The sequence below is a fragment of the Echiichthys vipera genome, assembly GCF_963691815.1.
Source record: "Echiichthys vipera genome assembly, chromosome: 19".
NCBI classification, from domain to species: domain Eukaryota; kingdom Metazoa; phylum Chordata; class Actinopteri; order Perciformes; family Trachinidae; genus Echiichthys; species Echiichthys vipera.
Genome location: NC_139844.1, coordinates 8,687,812 through 8,711,649, shown reverse-complemented (window position 1 = coordinate 8,711,649; position 23,838 = coordinate 8,687,812). Strand labels below are relative to the sequence as shown.

The 23,838-nt window shown below is 38.7% G+C and overlaps 1 protein-coding gene across 1 annotated transcript; it reads left to right on the top strand.

Annotated features, from left to right (window-relative positions):
- Positions 1 to 9,085: 9,085 nt before the first annotated feature.
- On the top strand, positions 9,086 to 23,249 carry gpr31 (G protein-coupled receptor 31; the record flags this gene model as incomplete). The annotated part of the gene is made up of 5 exons (XM_083934561.1): positions 9,086 to 9,914; positions 11,218 to 11,662; positions 20,369 to 20,699; positions 21,837 to 22,242; positions 22,791 to 23,249. Exons 1-5 carry the CDS (start codon positions 9,360 to 9,362, stop codon positions 23,247 to 23,249), a joined length of 2,196 nt encoding a protein of 731 aa, XP_083790687.1. The 5' UTR covers positions 9,086 to 9,359.
- Between the last annotated feature and the right edge of the window lie 589 nt (positions 23,250 to 23,838).

Below are 23,838 nucleotides of genomic sequence, written 5' to 3'. Positions count from 1 at the left end.
AGGAGATGTTGTGAAACAGCCCAATGATGTCATGAGAAACACTGGAGGAGTGTGTTAAGCAACACTGCATTGTAATAGCTGCCAAATCAATATTTTTGCAGTTTGAAGGATATGCAGGAGTTTCATCTTTTTTATTATTGTCAGGAAACCCTGAAAACACCCAAATCAACAATGACCACGCTTACATGCACTAAATATTCCAATCATGACAATATTTCAAAAAGGACAATATTCCTACTAAGCTCTAACATAACATGCAGTTTACAAAATAGATAATAAATAGATACATGTTCCACCGATGGAGAACATAGCCTCCCTCTTTCATTCCTTCAACCACTCCTTGAAAAGGTCATTGTTGCAATGTTTACACATATCAAAAAACCTGTTGATATTCAAATCTGTCAGGATAATTAAAAGTAGGAGTGTTTCTCTTCCCACCAGAACTGACTGTGGACAGGCAGAAGACCTTGTATCACAAACTGTGTATCTAATTACAAAGCAAGGGATCTCTCTGTGTGTAAAACTGTCTGTCGCCGATCTCAAGAGGTGTTTATCCAATTGACTTCACACTTGGCAGGTGTATTGCTGAGGACCAAAGGAAGTGCTGCATGTAGCACTGCTGGAGGCCAAGCAATCAGCCTGCTCCAAACAGGCATTGCCCTAGTATTGCTCTATACCTTATTTGGAATATTCAAACGGAATAATCGTTGCTGTCGGAATATGAGGAATATTTTTGCAGACAGTTTGAGGATTCAAAGGTGAATCAGAATCAGTCATAGAGCTTTTTTTTAAAGATTTCCATTGGTTAAAGCTTTATAAAAACCCACACAGATGTAAAGGGTGACCAATAGCACTGATTTATGAAGAAAGAGGACAAAATATGGAGATACAAGGTTTGTCAGCGACAATGCTGTGGAATATTTCATGCATGTAAACACAGTCCTTGAATTGAATCAACAAGTCTAACAAGTCTCTATCTGTGTTACTATAGCCTAATATATTGTAGCTCAAAACTATTAAAAATGCATGGAGGAAGCTGTTGTATTACTGTAGGTGACATACTACTACTTATATTTATTGAGTCACTGAATCCAATCCAAACATTAGTCTACTTCTCATAAGTCTGGTCTGACACACAGCTGCATTCCCCTTCCAACAAAAACTGACCTGGACTTCCCTGGTTTCCAGTTTGCACAGACTGCGTTGATTTGTCACGTCAGAGAGGAAGAAATCTCCTCTGCAGCCCCCTTCCAGCTCATCTGTCTGAACCCCTCTTTCTCTGCATATAAACAGAGCAACTTAGGAGATAATGCAAAATATTAGAAACAAAGCAAAAAGACTAAGATACAATTGATCATGTTCACCGTCTTAGTTTAGAGTTTTAGCAAGTATTCCTGCTCATAAAGTATTAGACAAATTAGAAAAGATACCTGATGATAAAGCCAGATAAAAGTCAGGGGATTATTAACAACATTTATGTCTGTAACAAAAACAGGGTCTTTTGACAACTACACCCTCCATTATGCCGCCGTAATAATCTTGGAAACTGTTTAGATGAAACTATCTACAGTATGACACTGAATTACGATAATTGCAGTAGTGTAATAGCGTTTTTTTGTTCCACGAAATCCTATCAAATCATTATATGTGCATGCATTCTGTAGAAGAAAATAAACGATATGATGATAAACCAGAAATTAAACTTAAGCGGGCTTTATGCTAAACTGCTAAGAAAATGACACCAACCTACTTCCTGGCCCATGCAGTGCTGATGTGACAGATTGTTGATTTGGTGATATATAAGTAGATATCATCTTTTTTAAAAATCCATTTTGTATGCTCTCAGAATATCACAAGGTGTTTGTACCTCAGAAATCCCTGTGATGTTTGTAGCAATTTTGTGCCATATGGATCATCAGGTTTCAGTTGTGGTTTCAGTGGGTGAATCATTTTCTGAACTCCTACACGTGAAGATATAAAAAAATTGATTTTTAAAAAGCAGAATCAGGCAAATTCCCTGTATAGTCAAAGGTACGTATGCTTTAAAAACAAACATTCAAGTGAAGTAATAATTAACAAAACACATTTATGAATGGAGAAAGACTTAAAGAATATGTTCAAATTTATTATTGTCTCCTTAATCTTCAGATAATCTTTTATATACATTTATTGGCAAAAATTAGGACTATATTTATATTCAAAACTGCCCATCCAAGAACACAAGTTTCTTCTCAGGATAATAAGCTTCTTAGGCCTACACCTATTACGATATAATATGATAATGTATTCTTTCTGGTGCCACCCCTGGTCCAAGTGCACTTAGCATGCCTCCGAAACACCGTGCAGTTGAAAAATACAGCCCTGTATGTGCTTTTACATACAATGCCAATATATAGGCTTTTCATCAATAGTCGCCATGGAACACTATTTAGTAAAAATAACTGAATCCTGGAAGGAGCAATAAAAACTAGAACATTTTTAAAATGCAGACTCAGTCTTCCTTCAAAGTATGTTATAAATAGTTTGCTATCATTAATATTTTGTTTTACATAAAAAGTTAAGGTTGGGCTGGAAGCACATTTACACTTTCTCTCCCATTGACAAATTCTGGGTGCCAGCTTGAGACTCCTTTAGTGACTCCATTCTAGCATCTAGCCGAGGCCAACAGTGTGCATCAAGATGGCTAGGAACATCGAGGGAGATTCAGCCGTACTGTATATGTTTGCGCCTCAGTCAGATGATGTTTGTCTAATGCGCCGAAAGTCAGCGACCAGAATGATAAGTGTAGTGTAGTGTGTTTGTGCATGTGTGTGTGTGTGTGTGTGTGGTTGTGTGTGTGTGTAGTTAGCATCTTATATTATTTATGTTGTCTTTTAGCTTGTCAGCTTGTAACTGGAAGTGGCTGACACAGCCTTAGTGGTTGTGAATGTGAAAAATACAATAACAGCTGCTACAGTGTCTTTAAAATGATTGACAGGATTGTTTCCTAAGGTACGCAAAGCATGAAGCCATGTCTGAGTCCATGTTTTTGAGACTGTCAAATGCTCAGCCAAGGTGCCAACTACTCATTTTGCTCATGATATGTCTTCTATCCTAATAAAAAACACCATGTGACCATGTTAAAAAGGTTGAAAAATGTCATTGAAGGGGGCCTTTAAATATACGACTTACCATTAGAATCAACCTGTGTTTTATCATCTCTGTTGGAGCTTGAAGAAAACAATTGTTGCTGAGGCCCTCCTCCAGATCCAGGACCCTGGTCCTGTTTCTCTATCGTTGGGAACATCCATCTCTCCTCAGCCTCGCTGGCATGATCATCCTCTGAAAGGTTTAAGTTGGAATCCTGGAGGCCGTGGCAGGGAGGAGGGGATGGGGGCTTGGGAAACTGGTGACACTTGGAGGACGGGTTATCTTCATCCTCACTGCCACTACTACCACCAATAGTGCTTCTTGTAGCGGAATGCGTGGGAAATGTACTGCGTTTCAGAGGTGTTGGGACTTGACCTGTGTTGTTTAGCGCACAAAGACAAAAAGCTGCTGTTGTTGTAGCTTGTTTTTGACCTTTGAACCAGTTTGAGCCTGTGCTACTTTCCTGTCTTGACTCTCTGCATTGGCAAAGATGAAAATATGTTTTTGTTTCATCACAGCCTGTGGATAGAGTTTCCATGTGTAAGCTTGAGCCTCTCTCCATGTGGTCGTTCAGGGTCTTAAAACTAACAATAACTTCCTGATTTCTCCCGGCCCGAGGGGAAGTGCTGTTGTCCCCCAAACAGGGGGAAATGTTGAAACGCTGCCCTGAGTCTGCTTCATATGCAGCGCTGAGATGTTTGGTTGTCAAGACATGTGTGCTGTTTCGCTGCGGGGCTGATTCACACAGGTACTCTGAGGTGGCAACACACGAGCTCACAGCCGTTTGTCTATAAGGTGCTGTGAAGTCAAACTGACCTTTCACTTTGTCAGCAATCTTTCCTGTAATTTCAACCATGTCCTCCATTTCTTGGTGCCTCACCCTTTTTCCCCTGAAAGACTTGCTAACAGAGGGTGTTGGCTCAGAGAGTGATTGATCAATCATGCACTCTGTCTCTCTTGAATGAAGGTTATCGCTGTTCTCTTTTTCCTCCAAAAGGGATTTCTCTCTAGACTTGTTCTCTTGTAATTGTCTAATTTTCTCTTCTTTTTCTGTTGCAAGAGTATCAGTAATCTGTTTTCCTCCGAGAGGCAGATATTCAGGTTGTGTGTCAAAGTAAGTTTGTTCTTGGCTCCGGACCTGAGCCTGGATCTCTGGTTGGGTCTTTCTCTGGCTGCACTCGGTTGTCTGAGGATTATATGAACCAGAGCAAAAGTCTTGTAAAGTCCCGAACTCTCCGCTTTGCTCGGGCTGAAAGGTCAAAGACTTGAAATTTTCAAGCTGCGTTGCTTCATCTTTAAAGACCGTTGAGGGGGCAGAGTCGTGCCTCTGAATGCCAGAGGTTAACTTCCTGCTGGGTATCTGCGGGCTGAGGGAAGCCCTCCACTGGACTTCCTGCTGATCAGAGACCTTCAAATTATTTCTGTCCATCCTGGAAATGTCTTCACCCTGCCGTCTCTCTGCCAACCTCATCAGCCCACTGAGGTTCTGAAAAATAAAGATTAAAGAAAAGTTATTTCAGAGTCACAAGCACTTGTTTAAATTGCCATTTAATAGAATGCATCGTTTCCATATCCAGAGTTGTTTTTTAGCCTTATTGGACTTATTTTTATTTGATTGGATGGGTTATAATCTTTGTGATAATTTGGGTTTTTGACACTGAAAAGTTTGGCTACATACTAATATATCAGCCTCTCCTCTCATCCAATTTATGATTGAGATTGAAAGGGCTATAGCAGGCTCAACACAAAATGACACGCTAAATTAATGTCAGTCAAATAGATTTTTATCGTGCTCTTCACAGAGATGAGTTAGAAAGTGCTTTAAAATGGGTTTTACACTTTTTTACACTATTTTTAAAAAGGTTAGTTTGTCATGTAATTTATGTTACGTAAACAAGTTAAGGTTGAGTTTTGGTTTTCAATTCAATTTATTTCTAGTGTTGAATCATAAAATAAGTTATTTCAGGACATTTTCCATATAGAGGAGGTCTAGACCACAGTCTATTCACAGAGACCCAACAATTCCCCCATGAGCAACATGGTCAACAAAAACCTTCCTTTTAACAGGCAGGATGGTGGACGGCCAACTGTCTTAACCAGTTGGGATAGAGAGAGAAAGAAATTGAGAGATGAACCCAGGGATGCACACACAGGACACAAACAGCAGTCTCCTGGGTGGAAGTCCTGTTTGTTTGACCCATCCATCCACCCCAACCTCTGCTCTACGCAGACTTTGGTTAGAAATGTATTTGTGATACATCAATGACAAACATAATCTGGGACAAAATGCCTCGAAACACAATTGAGAATAAATCCTATAATTTAGTTGTATAGGAACAGAATTTTAGTAATGTTTTTTCCTATTCATATTTTTATGCCGTTAAAACATTGGTGACGAAAGGCTTGGCAAAGCTGTTGTAGTATATATATTGTATATTATTCTTTTAATCATGTTTTATGACCGTCGTGGTTTTATGTAACAATCACACTCATTAGACTGAAAGAGCAGCAATGTAATTTAACAAGTTGCAATCCTGTAATACAGGCTAAGTCATTCTTTGTGTTTGAGGTTTGGTAATTTGATACATTTGTTTGTTTTGGTTGTTTATTATGTAAAATAAGGTCATCTTGGTGGAGTCAAATAATAATACAGGACATTATAGCACAGTAAACTACTGTATAATATATTCTACTTTTGCAGTATATAATTATACTAATAGCAGTAGCTCAGTCCATGGGGACTAGGCTTGGGAACCAGATCATCGCTGGTTCAAGGATCAAGTACGGACTGTAGGCTGGAGCAGACCCCTGACAGCTCTCCATTAATTTCTATGTATAGGTCCTGTTTGCAGTGTAAAAATTGAACATATCCCTGGGGTTTAAAGAAAAAGCAAAAAAAAAAAAATAAATACCAGCAGGTGTTTTGGCTCAGAAATGTCATGCACTTTGAGCTGCTCCTCTACACACTCCCTGAAGATCAAGGTTGGAGCCCTGACAGAAAAAAAAGATGACTCAAAATAAGAAAATACCAAATAATATCAAAATAGAGTTAAGATAACACAAAAGTGACGTAAATGTTAGTTCGTATAGTCCAGGTACATTTACAAGTAACAACCCAAAAACCTCCAAAGTTGTAGGCCAGCTGTCTGAGTACCTGTCTTCAGGGCTAACAGGAAGGATGTTCCTGACTCCAGAGAGGCCGACTGGGTCCCGGTCTCCATCTCTGTGTCCAGTCTGCTCAGTCCCGGTGGAAGTGGTGGTGGTAGGTAAGTGTCTCTGCTCTGCTGTCTTTTCTTTGGATTTAAATGCATCTGGGTTGGAGACCAAGAAAGTATTACATATACAGTATGTAATGCTGATAAATCAGAAAACATACTCTGCAGGACAGCTCCACTGTGTGCACCCTGGAAGCCAAAAGTATGTGACTGGAAGGGTGCCAAACATCTCAGCCTCCTGTGAGATAGTATGAATGACAATGTGAGAAAGTCCTGCCCCCGCCGTGAATTATGGCAGCAGGTACAACTTTACACTAAGTGTTATTGCAATCACAGGTTGGTTTGACAATCTGAGTACAGTAGTGTGATTGTTAATCTGTCTGACAGGCTTCTGATGCTAAAAGCTACACTTCTCAGAGTCCTGCTGAATTCAAACACTCAAAATAAACAGGTCATAATCACGTTCCATTAGGTCAATAACAGAACCAGACAGATATATATCAGCTGATATTAGCCTGTCAAAGACATATCGGTATCTATCTGTATTGGTGTTTATGTTTTCTGATATGCTTCGTTATAAAAACTTTTATATGGAACATAAAGCGCAGAGAATGATGCTTGGGGTGATTTAGACATGGTGTCATATACAGGCACTGTCGGCTCACAGCAAGAGGGTTCCTGGTTCAAATCCAGGCACTTTTGTGTGGAGTTTGCATGTTCTCCCCGTGGTAGGTTAATTGATAACTCTACTGTAAATTGCCCATAATGGTTTTTTGTCTCTATGTGCCGTCCTGTCCAGGGTGTACCTGGCCTGGGATCAGCTCCAGCCCCCCTGCGATCCTGTTGGGGACAAGCGGTTGATGGATGGTCAGTAAGTGACTGATGATGAACCATTTTGTTTTTTTATTTATATAAATAAAAAGCAATTGAGTGGTACTAACCAGGATGTTTTTTAAAGTCATTTTTTAATTCTGTATTTTCTCAGTGTTTATTTTTTTTAAATAGTTGACAATTCAATACATTGTATGTAATGTATAATAAAGTTATTTATTTAGGAACACAACCTTAAATAAATTTGCAGAGTCATATCAGTGCACATAGAACCTATGAAATATTTAATTTAAATGAAACTTTTTGGAGAAAATGCAGCGTTTATCATTTCAATCGTAAATGTTCTTCAAGAATGTAAACGTAAATGTATCTGTGTTTTGCCTAGTGACAGAACAGACGGAAACCGCAAATTTAATTAAATATAAATGAGAATGTGCTGTGTTTTGCTTAACTTGGAACAACATAGACTCTTTCAAATTATTCCTGTGCTCATCTTTGTTGTAACAAGGAAAATTTTTTTAAAATAGTCATAATATCCATCGCAAAATATCCATGCTTCCCATAATAAAAGACATAACTATTAATAAATCACTACAATGAGTGCGAGAGTGTTAAAATAGGACATGCAATTGCCCCACTATCAATCCAAGTCATAAAACTAATCCTCCAGGCAGCTAAAGTCTTGTTGTTTAGGAGCTACAGAGGGCCATCAGATCAGATTGCTGGGCTTAATTTATACCTCGATCCCCTGCATAGTTGACTGAGTAACCCAATATACAATGCAATCATTGTCAAAGAAACAGGAGAGGGAGGGGAGATCAAGGATCAGAAAAGGTACTGATCTGACATGGTCAAGATTAAATCTAGTCTCTCAGTATAAATCTAACATCAAAGCTACGTTGTGCATAAATCTTTTCTAGCAATAAAGCAGTAAAATCATTTACTGACATGAGAGAAATGTTCAGAAAACAAACACTTTATTATATATAACTGTGTTGATTATGTTGACGTTGACGTTTTTAAAAGCGGCTTTTAAATCATGAACCAGATCTGGAAAGAGGTCACGTCCTCTCCACGTCTCTAAAAACCTGATTGAGTCTTTTGAGCTGTCTGGACTTGTAGCTGGAGCACAGAAGGAGTTTGAAGCATGCAGAGTTCGTGGCATGTACAGTTGAGTGTGAGGCCCTGGGCTAACCCCTTCTTCTTCCTCCTTAAAGAAACCCTCCTCCCCAAGGACACAACATTCCATGCAACCTCATTTACTTTTCCTTACATAGTAGAAAACACTGACAGCAGCACTGTGTCCGTCTCAATCAATCACCAATTCCCAGGGATCCACATCTGCGTACTCTAAGGAGAATTTCCCTCTGAATTTAGCTTTTTTAGCATCTGCTGAGAAGATGTACAGCTCTCAACAGTGACACTGAGCCAGGGAGCAAAGAGCTGAGATGCTCGAAAGTTGTCATTCATGAGAGATTGTCATAGAGCAGCTTCTGGGAATTACTGAACTCCTTCAGAGGACAAAATAGTTCATTCTCACACTTTGTGCCAGGAAATAGCAGTATCATTTTGCAGGAAGATGACATTTTTTCATTCCATTTTTCTCATAGGACTGTAAAAAGTCCTAGCTTGAGCTATCAGTATCTGACAAAGAGGGCTTGTCAGGACAACACAGCAGTTTGTGCTTAGTAAAATGTTTAACCAGTCTTAGTTTCCTGTTAAGAATCCAAGCTTATTTGTGTTTTCAATGTTACAGGCTGACTGTGAAGTTCCACTGGTGGCAGAGTAGAAAAGCAGCTGTTGACTCACCTCCTCAGGCTTTAAAGGCGGAGCCACGAGCACAGGGCTGAACTGCAAGGCAAACTCAAACAAGCCGTCACCCATTTGCTCTGCACACTGAGAGAATCCCTTCCAGACCTGATACTCACTCTCCCAAAAACAGGACATTCTAGCCTGAATAACTTTTGAAACCAGAAACACACAGGAGGACTGACAGAAGAATTGAAAACCTAAAAGAGGATTAAAACTGAAGACTTGTTTGGCAGGATTTTTTTTTCTTTGTCAGGTGAGACTTCACGTGTGAAGTGATTTCCTTGTCAGTTTAGAAAAGAAGACTCTGCTCTATATGTAGAGCTTGTTCTTCATATTTGTTCATTCCCTGCTCAAGTGTTTCTGACTGTTCAAATGGCAAACGCCACTGCATCTCCTTACCAACTCATTGAAGACTGTGCTGCCACGAACAAGGCACTGTATAAATTCTATGCAGCTGTCATGATTATAATTGTCATCCTGGCTTTGCCTCTAAATGCATCTGTCCTCCACCTCTTCATATTCAAGCTGAAATTCTGGAAATCTAACAGCAATAACGTCTTCCTTTTCAATCTGGTGTTGGCGGACATTCTCCTGCTCTTCTGTTTGCCCATAAAAGCATACAACTTCATCCAGGGGGAGAGGAGGAGTGAGAATGACACCGTTTGCAAAGCTATGCTCTTCATGCTGTTTTTAAACCGAGGGGCCAGCATTGCCTTCCTGACAGTGACTTCCATTGATCGTTATTTTAACGTGGTACACCCTGGTAGAAAGAATCTACTGAAGGCTCTTAAGAAATCTCCACATATCTCTATCCTCATCTGGCTGCTTCTTCTGCCTCTCACCATCCCCACCATGCTCAAGAACTTTGATTGCTGCAACAGCCACAGCCAACAGGGAGACGACAATAAAGACGATGCCTTGGTTAAGGTAATGTTTCAATGCTGACTCTGTCATTTGTAAATTGTTTCTATGCGTGCCTACACATGTTTAGTTTGTTACTGTCCCAAAAATCTGGAGTAGTGCATTTGATGAGTGCAATGACATATGTGACAAAGCAGAAAAGGGCATGATGATTCATCCCCGAGGCTTTTCTGGGAAAATTTTGTATTTTGTAAGGGTGTGTCTCATGCCATGTGTTTTTCCTCACATAAACTGTCAGTTGTGACCATGTGGCAACACAGTGCTGAGTGAGCATGTTTTGACGTCTTCACATCAAAAGCTGCGTCATTCTCATTTATGCAATACACAAAAACATCTACTCAGCTTTGATTAACAGAGAGGATTATTTAATATATATGTGATTAAGTATAATGTGAGGCCTACTCAGAAATGAAGGATGTGGGTCTGTGGTGTGCTGGAGGTTATCTCAAACCACTTAAGAGCTATTTTTGCACTGATAAACCACACAGCCTTACACAGTTGAGACGTGTTGATCTGGAGTGTCTCAAACTGCACCACACATGACCGGGCCAAAGTTTGGAAAAGATGTGTGCATGGTGAAACCAAATTAATAATGTCAAAATAAGGAGGAGATGCTTTTTATTTACTATTCTGTTATACTTTATATAGGATTCTATTCACGATAATAAAAACACATCTGTTGTGTTGAGTTGGTCAAGTTCTTCCTGCCTGCTGATAAGAGATCAGTTGCGTTGAACGTTGCCTATATTGAGTTTGATGTTAGAAGATGGTTTAATCTTGTTTGAAGATCTATTCTAACTCTTTACTTTTCACTATATTAGCTTTGGAAAGACACTATTGCCTTTTATGGTCCTGAACAAGATTTCGATTTGCTCTACACTTGGTCTCTACAGCCCTGATATCAGAACACCTCCGAGTGCATTATTGTTTTATACCATGGTCACTTACTATACAGAGGTTGTGTTTAAATATTGCATCCTTTATTTGTCAGTTTAATTAATTGTTAGATTAGTCTGGTAGAGAAGAATAAATACTGTGGGTTAATCATTTACACACCTTGCTAGTGGTGAAAAGTTAAGTAAAGTTAGTACTATATTTGAGTTCAATTTTGAATTTCAACACTGATACATTTCAGGGGAAAGAGTGTACTCGACTACATTTTTGTGACAGTTGTAATTACTAGTTACTTTACAGATTAAGATTTTACATTGAAAAAATAAATACATTTTGAACTGCTGACATTTAATTTGATATTCAGTTTGTTGTTGATGTACATGACATTTAAGTTGATCTTTTTTTCTGATTCAAGGATGTGGTGGACAGTTTGCGAGAAGTGGTCTTCTTCACCCAGATTGTCATCCCCTTTATCATCCTGGTCTACTGCACAGTACACATCACCAACCGGCTCAGGAAGAAAACAGTCGGGGATACGACCAAGCTCAGGAGAGCCGTCTTTCTTGTGACCTCCGTCATGGTGGTCTTCTCCTTCTGCTTCCTCCCCTGCACCATCGCCAGGATGGTTCTGCTGATCGCCCGGGTCGAAGAGTGGCCTGATTCCCACCAGGATAAAGCTGCCGTGGCCTTTGACGGCCTCATGGTCCTCTCCTACATGGACTGTCTTCTGGATCCGCTGGTCTACTGTTTCTGTAGCACCAAGTTTAAAGCTCTTTATCTCAACAATTATTTCCCGTTTTTACTGAAAGACATTCAGGTGCCGTTGGAAAGCTCAACGGGACACACGACCCAACCTTCACGCAATAATGTCATTTGAAATTATTGGAGAACAGAGGTGGCTTCTCTTTGTGGTGACACTTGTACAACCCTAAAGGATTACTACCTGAGACCAACAGGGTGCCCCAAAAATGTACTTACTTTATGAATGGGGATTCTGAAGGTAAAGTTCAGTATGAAGACAGGACATGCGGTTATTATTTAAGTAGAGGTACATATGTAAATAGGAAGGTCTGATCTCTCCAAAATGTGTCATGTGTTCTTCAGGATAGTTGCGGTGCCTGCTCGGAGCGGGACGATTTCTTGGTCTGCTTGCAGCATTCTCAATAAATGCTCATCCGTCAATTGGTTGAACAGTTCTTGAGATATGTAAACGACAGTCATACAAGCATACATAAAAAAAACGTAAAGTTTGTTGTTATGACGCCACCATCTGGCCAAACTGAACCAAATAAAAGACAAAGCACGTCATCCGAGATATGCATCCTTGAGAAATGCGAAGGCCACACAAAAAGAAAGACAGACAGATTCTTTGCTTTATAGGTAGATACTGTAGTAGTCAAATAGTCTAATAGCAGTTTAGAATATATTAATGTTGGTGGATTTTCTTTAGTGAAACATGAGGTGGTTTTTCTTTTTCTATTTTTAGGGGAATGCCCGTCTGCCAAAATATGCACATCTGTTTTTTCAGTTTGTCTTGGACAGTGAGTAGTTATGACCATGGAAAATTTCTTTCAAGTGTTGCCAAATCATACCAATCTCACACAACCTCAGTCCAGCATTCATGTTTAAATCTGGTCAAATACATTTTCTATGAAGCAGTGGATGGTGAGAAAGTCAAAAAGGGAAACTAAAGAAGGAAACAGATGTTACAGAAAATCATAATGTATGACCGCCTTCACCAACATGGATTCCTAAAGGTCCAAACAGGAAGTTGATCCAAAATGTGGATTAATTACAGATTGTATACCTGTTTATGTCGGAAAAAGATGGGTTTAATTATACTGTACATATTTTCTCAGAATAAAATTACAGTAAAACTGTCCCCCTCTGATGATTTGAAGATCCCACTTCAATAACCATTAATCCAGCGCTCAAAAGGACATGCCTTAAATATGTAAAATCATGAATCATGCCTTTAACCAGACTAAACAATACTTCACTCAGACCTATTCACAGAAATGTCATTGTTTATGTATAAGTCACCTGTATGATATCATTAACAGTAAAGGTGCAGTCGGTGAGAGTATGTCTGTTGGTCACTGTCTGGCTATAAATAGATGGCTTACTCATTTTAACTTGTCAACCAGCTGGGTTGATTCTGAGGTTTAATTTCAAGTTTTGTACATTGTACTCATCTGTGTGTTAAAGATGCATCACTGTGTATCATAAAAAAGGTCATCACTTTGTATTCGTCACAGCGCTGTTGGAAATGGTGAAATGGTGCAGCGATACAATGAGACATTTGTGCTGGGGAGTATTATGCCATTTCCTTGTCAAGTTTAATTTATCATAAAATCTAATTAATGAATAGAAATGAAAACAAAACTGATTTGTTTACATGGATACATGTACATGATACAAAACCGAGGTGTACTGAATGGCGAGTCATAAACAAGCGAAGAATATACAGATGTAGTTGTTTAAATGGCTGACATGACTGCAGCTTTATTGCAGCTGTATTAGCATTAGTTTATGCTTCATGATGTTTTGTTACAAATAGGAATAGATATTGATAATACTACTGATGTTAATGTTTGTTATTACATGCCTCCTTATTGCAGTTTTATACAGCCGTTTATACAGTTTATACAGGTTAACGGAATCATGGTATATAAGTAATTTACATAATGTGTTCATATCATAAGTAGATGCTTTTGATATCATATCACAAAGACATAGGAATGTTTGTCAATTTGTTAACAGAAATGAGCAACAGAGCAGGGATTACATTCAGAGACTGACACTTTATAATTCAGTTTTACAGATGGCATTGTGTAAATACTTGTCTTGTCTTAAATGTGTTTTACTACTGCTGTAATATGTGAATGTATAAATGTTTTCTATCTTTGAGAATGTGTCTGCTGACTGATCCTTTATCTTCTTTCTGGTCAGAAAATGATGATCATGGATAACTTGATTAAACGGTTTGATTAAAGCATTCTACGCTTGAGCATACTTCAGGTAATAAGAGCGCCGCTGTCGTATCATCAGAGATGAGTCAATATGCATTTAAGCAATATTGAAACTCCTGTAGCTGGGAGAAGGGGTGTGTGGGTTTTATTACTGGTTGTATTGTGTCTCATTTGCAGAAACAAGTGGCTGCTATCAAGTATCTGAACTGTACTTGTGGCTCCAAATGATACCATAGAGGTAAATGACCTTTGCACTTCCGTGACCATAAAATTCAGCAAGCTGCAAATCACAGCATGTTGGCCCTGATGATTAATCACAAAAGAAAAAAGGATTAAGAAGGCAGATTTAACAATATTTAATTTTAAGCTTGATCAAAAATATGCTATATAAGGTTAATTATTAGCTAAATCATTACAACAATCTGTTGTTTTGTCACTCTCACGTGTTTCTTTCTTTCTGCACAAATTAATCTAAAGTAAGCAGAACATCCTCACCATAAAGAACAGCAGTATAGGTCGATTGTGCAAGCAGCTTTTTACATCCCATAGGTTTGTTGTAGTGGCTGTAATGAATATGGCGAGAGCAAACGTACAGGAAACAGGTGTAAACAGTTGACGTAATAGGGAGTGGGGGGGGGGGGGTGGGTCACCCTCACCCAGGAGACCACTGTTTGTGTCCTGAGTGAAGCCACACGTCAACGTTGACTTTAACCGAGTTAACCAGCGTAACCACATTAGTGCGTTACCACGTCACAGACATGACTTCATCTCAGACTTACTTCTGTAATAAACTTACTAATTTTAATTCAATCAATGATCTTTTTCTATACTTAACTTATTATTATTATTATTATTATTATAATCAATGTCATAAAAAGTGGCAACATCTTTTGAAATCATGAAACTGTCTTTAAAGCACCTACATGTAGAATTGTATCAGATATAATTTGATCAGATTAAATAGTATAGCATACATATATACATATATATATATATTGGTTTAAATGGTAATTACTTTTTGTATGGTGCTTTTAGTTTGAGTCTTTTTTACAAATTCCAAACCTTTTAAATGTGACTCATCACCTGACTCTACATGTTAATGTAAAATCTGGGTCAGATAAGAATAGTTGTTTTGTCCGTGTCAACAAAAACGTAGTGTTGATACGGTTTCTGGAGGCGGTAGCTGGTTTCTTACCACGGCTGGAACATGTGGAGACAGGATCATCCTCAGGCCTCCTTCCATCTGATGGAGGCGATGGCACTGGGAAAACTGGGGCCTGTGGAGCCAAACAAGAGTCAGAGACATGGAAAGGGATGAGAGTGAGAGGAAGCATGTGAAGGCAGAAAGAAGACATAATAAGACGTCTCTGTTTGGAGAGACAAGAAGAAGAGAATTATAAGAGCTGATACTGTTGAAGCCGCCAACAACAATGTTTCATGCCAATGTTAAGGCACTTTGCATAACTTTTTGAAAAATTATAAATGGCAGGTTTTTCCAAAATAAATCCAATCATGTTAGTATGAGGAGCTCCCTGAATCACCTAAAATATATTCTATATAGAAGTGGATACATTATGATCTTATACTGCAGTAACCTTGATGCATTTTGAAATCTAGATGGGATAACAAATGTACAAAAAAACACATGGTATCTAATCCAGCACGCTTAAAAACTTAAATTTGACTCTGAGTTGGTTAGCATATGGTTTAAAACTGGTCGATTCTCCACCAGATTGGAGTGAACTTTCTTTCCAGCCTATCTTTAGAACAATATAAAAATGTTTTGCAGCCTGGAATTTATTTATCAAATGCTCAAAGGAAGCACTTCACCAGTCAGAAAGCACCTACCGTATCAGAACTTGTGGCAGTCAGCACAGGAAGCAAGCTGATCCACTGCAAGGGCACACAGGCAGGAAACACCAGGCCTTCAACAGAGACTGAGATAAAGAGAGTCGGAGAGAGAAGCAGATTAGAAAATGAAATAAGGCTTTCCATTTCTAAAAGATAAGGCGTGTGGGTGGAATCACAAGCAGAGTGAAAACCACTGCCCAGATAATGATTTTTGGCATTAACACTCATAGAAATTATAAGAGATTTAAGAGACATGTCCCTCTAGAGCACCTTGTTCTAAGTGCAGACAAAGTAAACAACTGAGTGTCTGTATACTGTCGCCATCATTACTGGCACTTTAAAACAAAAAGATACATAAGAATAAGCAATATGTCTGTATCTGAGGATTACTACTAAGACCTGATGCATGGGGGGAAAAAACATGTGCAGGAAATCCCAAACAGACAGATTTCAGCAGGTATAGCTGCGAAAAAAGAACAAGATAAGTCATTGTAGGCATCATCTCTGAACAGAGATAAGGCACTGACAGCTCTGTGTGCACGTAATGCAGGTAGGTAATGCAAGATACATCAGTTGAGTCTGCATGGTTCTGCTTTCAACATGGACTAGCCTGTCTTCCACGCCAGTTACACAAGCACAGTGTGCTCACGGCTGAGTGTATTATGAGCATTGTGTAAAGCATTTTCTATCCTGCAAAGCACCTTGGATGGTCAGACTACACAGGAATGTAAACAAAACTTATTTTCTGACCTAGTACATCATGCTCTGATGTTTTCTGTAATGCTTGAGAGGTTTTACCTGCATGATTGAACACTTAAGATACATAACTCAATGCACAGGATTATCGCCTTTAATCTGCTTTAAATGATATTGGCGCCATCGTCACACCGAGTTTCCAAATTTGGTTAGACCACAAAGCCAAACAGAAACTCAGAATTAGTGAAAGAGTAAGCAGCTTAGCCACATGGTCTGCAAAAACTTGTTTTATTTCAAAGATAATCCTTAATTACATGAATTAGTAAAAGGAAAAGTAATATAATTGAAAATATAAATCACTATGTTTTTTCCATTTGTGAACTACAAATAAAAAAAAACAGTTATACAAAGGATGGACACAAAATAGCAACACCCTGCATTATAATACCATAACAAAAACAATAGCAATGCTATAAATATAAGGAAGGATATTTATGAATAACAGCCCTGTTTTTATTTTTGGGTCATTTTTAAGGCCATAACTTGTGATATTGCAGTTTTGGATGTTATGATGTTGTAAGATGTTCAAGATATTTTGCAACACAAAACATCTTCCCAACAACTTAACCTTTTCTATATTCTTTCACAAAAAGTACCTTAGTTCTCATACAGGTTGCTGCTTGTTCTGACACAAGCAACATTCTTACACCCTTTCCACCAATCCATGTCAACATTTTAAATCGTTACTGTGTAGCTGCATGTAAGGTCTTAGTGTTGTTTGTCAGTGAAAACAGCAGCAGAGACTCGGAGGCGGAGGGGTATAGTTTGCTAGATGAAGCGTCTACTGCACACATCTGAAATCAACACCAAATATAGGGATCTCTACTCTGTTTCGTCCATTTTTACACTTTGTTTGGGCAGTTTTTCCTTATCCATGCAAGGGTCAAAGATTTTAAAGCCCCTTGAGGCAAATTTGTGATTTGAGTTATTGAGCTGTATGAATGAAATTGACTTGAATTGACGTTAGATTTACATCAAACTAGAGAGACCTACAACACCTAGGAGGGTTGAGACATCACTTCACCAGGGTTTGCAAATATGTCCTCAGCATTTCTAGTTCTTTGCTAAAACATGCATGTTTCAAAGAGGATGTGATTGAGCAAGATTAGTGCAAAATATAATGTCAATCTATCATTACTCAAGACAAATATTCCAACTGAAAAACAGTGATATTCCGAAGAAATCTTAAAGGCTCATCATCCGTCATGCCCACTCAATTTCACTCACTTTCTCCAGAATGTCATTTCTTCAGTAGCATTCCAGCAATAACTAGACAAAAGCATGAATATAGGCTCATGTTCCCATTTTTTTTCCCTGGCTCAACCTCAACTCTATTCATTGGGCCGGGCTATATTAACATATATATCGTCAAAGCATTATTAATATGTCTATCTTTTTTGTTTTTCTATATCATTTCTATTGAGATGTTGAAAACCCATTGGCCAAACTGCGTTACAACAATATCTACGTCCTTTTGGACACTTTGTGTTCTGATCCCTGCGTGTCATGTTTTGTTCTGTACTTTTACTTATCAAGTATATAACCCACACAGTACACAGATGTAGGCTTTACTGTTTCACTCTGTAATTCAGACTAAGCCACAGACAATGTGTTCTTTTGCACATTAGTCTGGTATTTTTTTATCTTGTATATATTTCACTATTGTAAATATTAATTTCTATAAATTTAATTTGAGTTTTTCTAATATATGTTGTCTGTATAATATTTGTTGTTTGTATATCTGGAGTTTTGTAGCAAATGTGTTTGTGTATGTGTTTTAAGCAGATTGATGCACTGAAGAGCAAACATCTTCAACTCCCAGAAATTGGCAATTGGCCCTCTACCACTTTTTTTTTTTCATTTAGCATACTTATCTATATGATGCATCCTTTTTTAAGACTTCCTGTTGCTGTTTTGACACTTAATTCCCATGCATAGTATACACATAGAAGTCTATCTTATTGTTATCTTAAAGCTTTGGCAATTTTGTTGAATTTTTTTTTCATCTCTCTCTATGGTAAAGGGTTTTCAGGATGATACACGTGGGTGTATAATTCTTCTCATTTTAAAGAGGAACAGTACACAACATTTCTGTGGCAGAGATGTTGCAATGACTATTAAAAGATGCACCATTGTGGTCAGAGGAGCAACACTTCAAATGTTGTGTGCAAATGTGTTTAGACATGTGTTCTGTTACAGAAGTCATGCAGCATTGTTCTTTTGTGCAATATTACATCATGTCTGGGACAGAAGTGGTTAAACTTTGTCATGCTAGCACACTTCACTAGTAGGAAAATTAAGTGTGGTATTGCATGTGCTTTCCAGCAATCCATGTCAACATTTTAAATCGTTACTGTGTAGCTGCGTGTAAGGTCTTAGTGTTGTTTGTCAGTGAAAACAGCAGCAGAGACTCGGAGGCGGAGGGGTCTAGTTTGCTAGATGAAGCGTCTACTGCACACATCTGAAATCAACACCAAATATAGGGATCTCTACTCTGTTTCGTCCATTTTTACATTATTAAAGGAGTTTGTTTGGACAGTTTTTCCTTATCCATGCAAGGGTCAAAGATTTTAAAGCCCCTTGAAGGCAAATTTGTGATTTGTGATATTGAGCTGTATGAATGAAATTGACTTGAATTGACGTTAGATTTACATCAAACTAGAGAGACCTACAACACCTAGGAGGGTTGAGACATCACTTCACCAGGGTTTGCAAATATGTCCTCAGCATTTCTAGTTCTTTGCTAAAACATGCATGTTTCAAAGAGGATGTGATTGAGCAAGATTAGTGCAAAATATAATGTCAATCTATCATTACTCAAGACAAATATTCCAACTGAAAAACAGTGATATTCCGAAGAAATCTTAAAGGCTCATCATCCGTCATGCCCACTCAATTTCACTCACTTTCTCCAGAATGTCATTTCTTCAGTAGCATTCCAGCAATAACTAGACAAAAGCATGAATATAGGCTCATGTTCCCATTTTTTTCCCCTGGCTCAACCTCAACTCTATTCATTGGGCCGGGCTATATTAACATATATATCATCAAAGCATTATTAATATGTCTATCTTTTTTGTTTTTCTATATCATTTCTATTGAGATGTTGAAAACCCATTGGCCAAACTGCGTTACAACAATATCTACGTCCTTTTGGACACTTTGCGTTCCGATCCCTGCGTGTCATGTTTTGTTCTGTACTATTGCTTGTCAAGTATATAACCCACACAGTACACAGATGTAGGCTTTACCGTATGTAGATCATTTATTTATTGAATTACCAGACAACATGCTGAGATATCCTTATTTTGAGATTTGATTTTGGCCATATTGCCCGTAAGTACCAACATACAGTTTATTCCGTACAATCTTTTTGTTCTTACAGCTGTTCCTTCTGTATAACATTATTGATCTTGCACGAATAGAAAGAAACTTGATGTCATTTTCCTTAAAGGGCCATGTTTTGTAACTCCTGTCGTCACCATATCCCAGAATAAAGCTAGACATGTACAGTCTTGATGGTTTCGTAGGGACAGCCAGCTAAGGAATTTCACAAGCATTTCCCCTCACACTGCTGGAAAACACCTTGAACAGGTCAGTTTCCAGTGCCGATTGTATGTCTAATACAGAAACTATACAGGGCATGTCTACTTTTCTTATCACAGGTGTCATGTGCTGTTGCATTAAGATGTTTTAAGGTGGAAAGCTGATGCTTCTGAGTCAGTTAAACCCCTCTCTTTAAACCACACCTCCAGCTGAAAACAAATTCTTCCTCTCTGTAGGCAGTCTCACATAAAAAGAGCTAACAGACTCACTAAGACCGTGTCTTTCCTCTTCTCTGTATTCTTTTTTCTTCTCAGCTCATGCTGTGTGGTTTACATTGGATGTTTCCTGAGCATGTTTTGGCACGGCCAGCCGAGTTGTGATAGAGCTCCAGAATTACTGTAAGGCGCTCAGAAGGAGACTGTTGAATTTGACGGATTACAGTGAGAAGAGGAATCAGAGAGAAGATTTTGAGACAGAGGCAGCGACAGCCACCTCCAAAACGAAGGTCTCAAGCTGCCTGGAAACACCATCAACCCTTATTCTTTTCTAATGCTTTAGCATTTTCATCAAATACTTTGACTTCTTGCACTGCTGTCGAAGAAGTGTTACTGACTACTATGTCTAGCCAACAAAACATGTCTACAGATCCAACAATTGACCACTGCAAAGCACCAAATCCAGTCACATATGAAGCCCTCTCCTGGGTGATGATTGGAGAGTTCGCGCTGGGTCTGCCTCTCAACCTGTCAGTCCTCTACATCTTCATCTTCAGGTATGAGGGAACGCAACTCTCTATTGCTGCCCCCCCCCCCCTTTTTTTTTTTTCTGTAAGCACTCAAAAGTAAAATGTAGATCAGGGAGTGAGAAGTCAGAGAAAGCATTGCGAAAGGGGAAAACTTTCAACCCTGCCAAATATTTGAACTTAGTAATCAATGTTTAGATGACTCTTGTTTGGCATTTAGCCTCTCTAAGTGATTCAAACCTTGATAGCACAAAAAGGTTGCTGAGGTCACTTGGGGATAGCATAGATACATCCATGAAACTATGACCTACTACTATTGGTACTTTCTTTAACCTGGATGACTGACATTTTCTCCAACAAAAGCTGAAATATTAAAATGGTAACATAATAGGGCTCAGTATTGGTAATCGACACCTTTAAAGGTATTGACTTAAGGGGAGCATTAGAATCATCCTGTGCGTTGTCAAAATCTGTTAATTAATGGTGCATCTCTGCAATGAAAAACACTGAACCTTAGGTGGGTCATTTAAGTTGTATGAGAGCCGTGCACCTTATTTTAAAATTGCTGTAATGAGACAAAAACAATTTGAAATGTGGTGGTAATTACCCCATTGCAAATGTAGGAAAGTACTTTAAAATGGAAAACGTGTAGTACTTTGCTATCACTTGAGAACCAAACCATAATTACCCCTGATGAATGCACTTTTTGACAGAGTGCAGATTGAACAAGATGAGCTGTGTGTGCTAATCTTGAGATAAACGTGTGAAATGTGGAACATACTGTGCTGAGGATAAAGAGTTTCTCTGACAGCACTGAAAAGGCTTCCAGCAGGCACACCAGAATGCAGAGTCAGTTTTCATTGAAATATACAGTGCAACAAGTAAAGCAAGTGCAATTATGAAATACTGAAAAAGAAAAAAAAAAAAATATATATATATATAATCGTCATATTATTGCATCTATTTGAGACACCCTATACCTTTAACATTTAGCAGCAGTTTGAAGAGTTAATTGTCACAGGGGGCGTGCATAGATGCTGTAGATAAAGCATCAAATGTAACAGGATCAGCGTCATAGGCTTTCTGCTATGTTATGTTTACTCTTGATGGAAAGTAAACTTTGTAAAAGGTGAAGCAAATAACTTTTTTCAATATCTCCCTCTTTAGGTTCAAGTTCTGGAAGAACAAAAGTATCTTCCTGTTCAATATTGTGGTTGCTGACTTTTTGCTGGTGGCTTGTCTTCCTGCCAAGGCCTACCATTACCATCACGGCCAGAGACGCAGCCCGAATAAAGTGGTGTGTAAGACGATGCTCTTCATGATGTTTCTCAACCGAGGAGCCAGCATCGCCTTCCTCATTACCCTCTCCATCGACCGCTACTTCAACGTGGTACATCTTGGAAGGAGAAACTTTGTGAAAGTGCTGAAGAAAACTCCTCAAATCTCCATCATCATCTGGCTTCTCTTGCTGCCCCTCACCATCCCAACTATGGTCACAACCTTTGAGTGCTGCAACAGCCATGGACGCAAATTCGAGACTTATTTTCACGATGTGACGGACACCTTCAGAGAGGTATTGTTCCTATTTCCTCTAACACAGCTGTAAAATATTATAGTATTGATGAACCAACACTGCCAAAGCTAACTGCTTTCAACTCTAAATAGGAACTAAGTTATTTACACTTTATAATACCTTCACACAGACTTCCCTTTTTTCTTAGCTAACAGCTTGCTGAAGGCAGCATAAATAAACATGCCCAGGCATGACAGCTTCTCAAACTCTGCACACGTTATATTTTATCTACCGCTATTTTAATAAATTAATTAAGTCAATGTCTAAGCAAAACACAACTTTCAAATGTGAATATTTACTGTTTGTTTTTTTTGCTTTCTATGATGGTAAACTGAATATTTTAGTGTTTTGGACTGTTGCTGAGACAAACAAAACAAGCGAAGACATGAAAACTGGCGCTTCAGATGACTGCGGAGGGGTTTAATTTAATGAGTCAGAAACCTCAGTGCCTGGAAAAAATCTGTCTGTCAATCAACTACCTGTAGGTACATGACTGTTATTTTGCTTTCAAGGGCATCATGCTCAATCACTCTTCTTTTTTTTTTAAGATCGTCTACTTCACCCAGATCATCATCCCCTTCATCATCCTTGTGTACTGCACGGTGCGCATCGTCAACCGGCTGAGGAGGAAGACAGTCGGGGAAAAGGCCAAACTGAGGAGAGCCGTGTGCGTGGTCATGTCTGTTGTCGTTGTCTTCTCGGTCTGCTTCCTGCCCTCTACTATCGCCAGAGCGGTGCTGCTGGCCGTCAGGCTAAAAGAATGGCAGGCTGCAGAGGATGTAGTGGTCCAGGTCTACGACAGCCTCATGGTTTTGTCTTACATTGACTGCCTGCTGGACCCGCTGGTATACTGCTTCTGTAACTCAGGGTTTAAAGATGCTTACATATCCACCTTTTGTCCTACGTTTCTTCAGGAGAGACTGCAAAAAGCTGACTTTGGCTTGGGAACACCAACAACAACAAATTCTGGAGCTAAAACAATTTCTTTGCCAATATTAGAAAAATGATTTTTTTTTCTCTGACATTGTATTGAAAACCATGCCACACAGATACCATAACCACTGGTTCACCCACACAGGTTTTTTGAGCTGGCAGGTTAGACCTTTTCTCTGAAAATGAAGAGGTGAATGCCACCCGACATCACTCCTCAATCATCTAACATAATCATCTGATCAACCCACTATCTGCAGCACATGGTCATAGTTTATTTGGAATCGTGTTTGAGTCCAGATGTTCCACTCTATATTCACACAGACTTCTTTGTTAGTCATCTGCTGAAATATTTCTCACTGCAATCCACAAAACATTTTTAATAACCTTCTATGGAGCTAAGGGACTTTGAACGTTTCAAGAACTAACCCTTTCTTTCTTCACTTTTTTAATGTGTAATATACTTATGCATGCTCAATAATTTGTTATATATAACTTGTGAGTTAAAGTGCTACATTACCCTCCAAAATATAGCAGTCATATCACACTTGATACCGTGTACCCTATCTTTTTAAAGAAGATTTAAAAATATAAATGAATAAATCCGAAGATCTGTTGATCTTAATGAATCAAGACTCTTAGTCTTAGAGTCTTAGTATGGTCTTG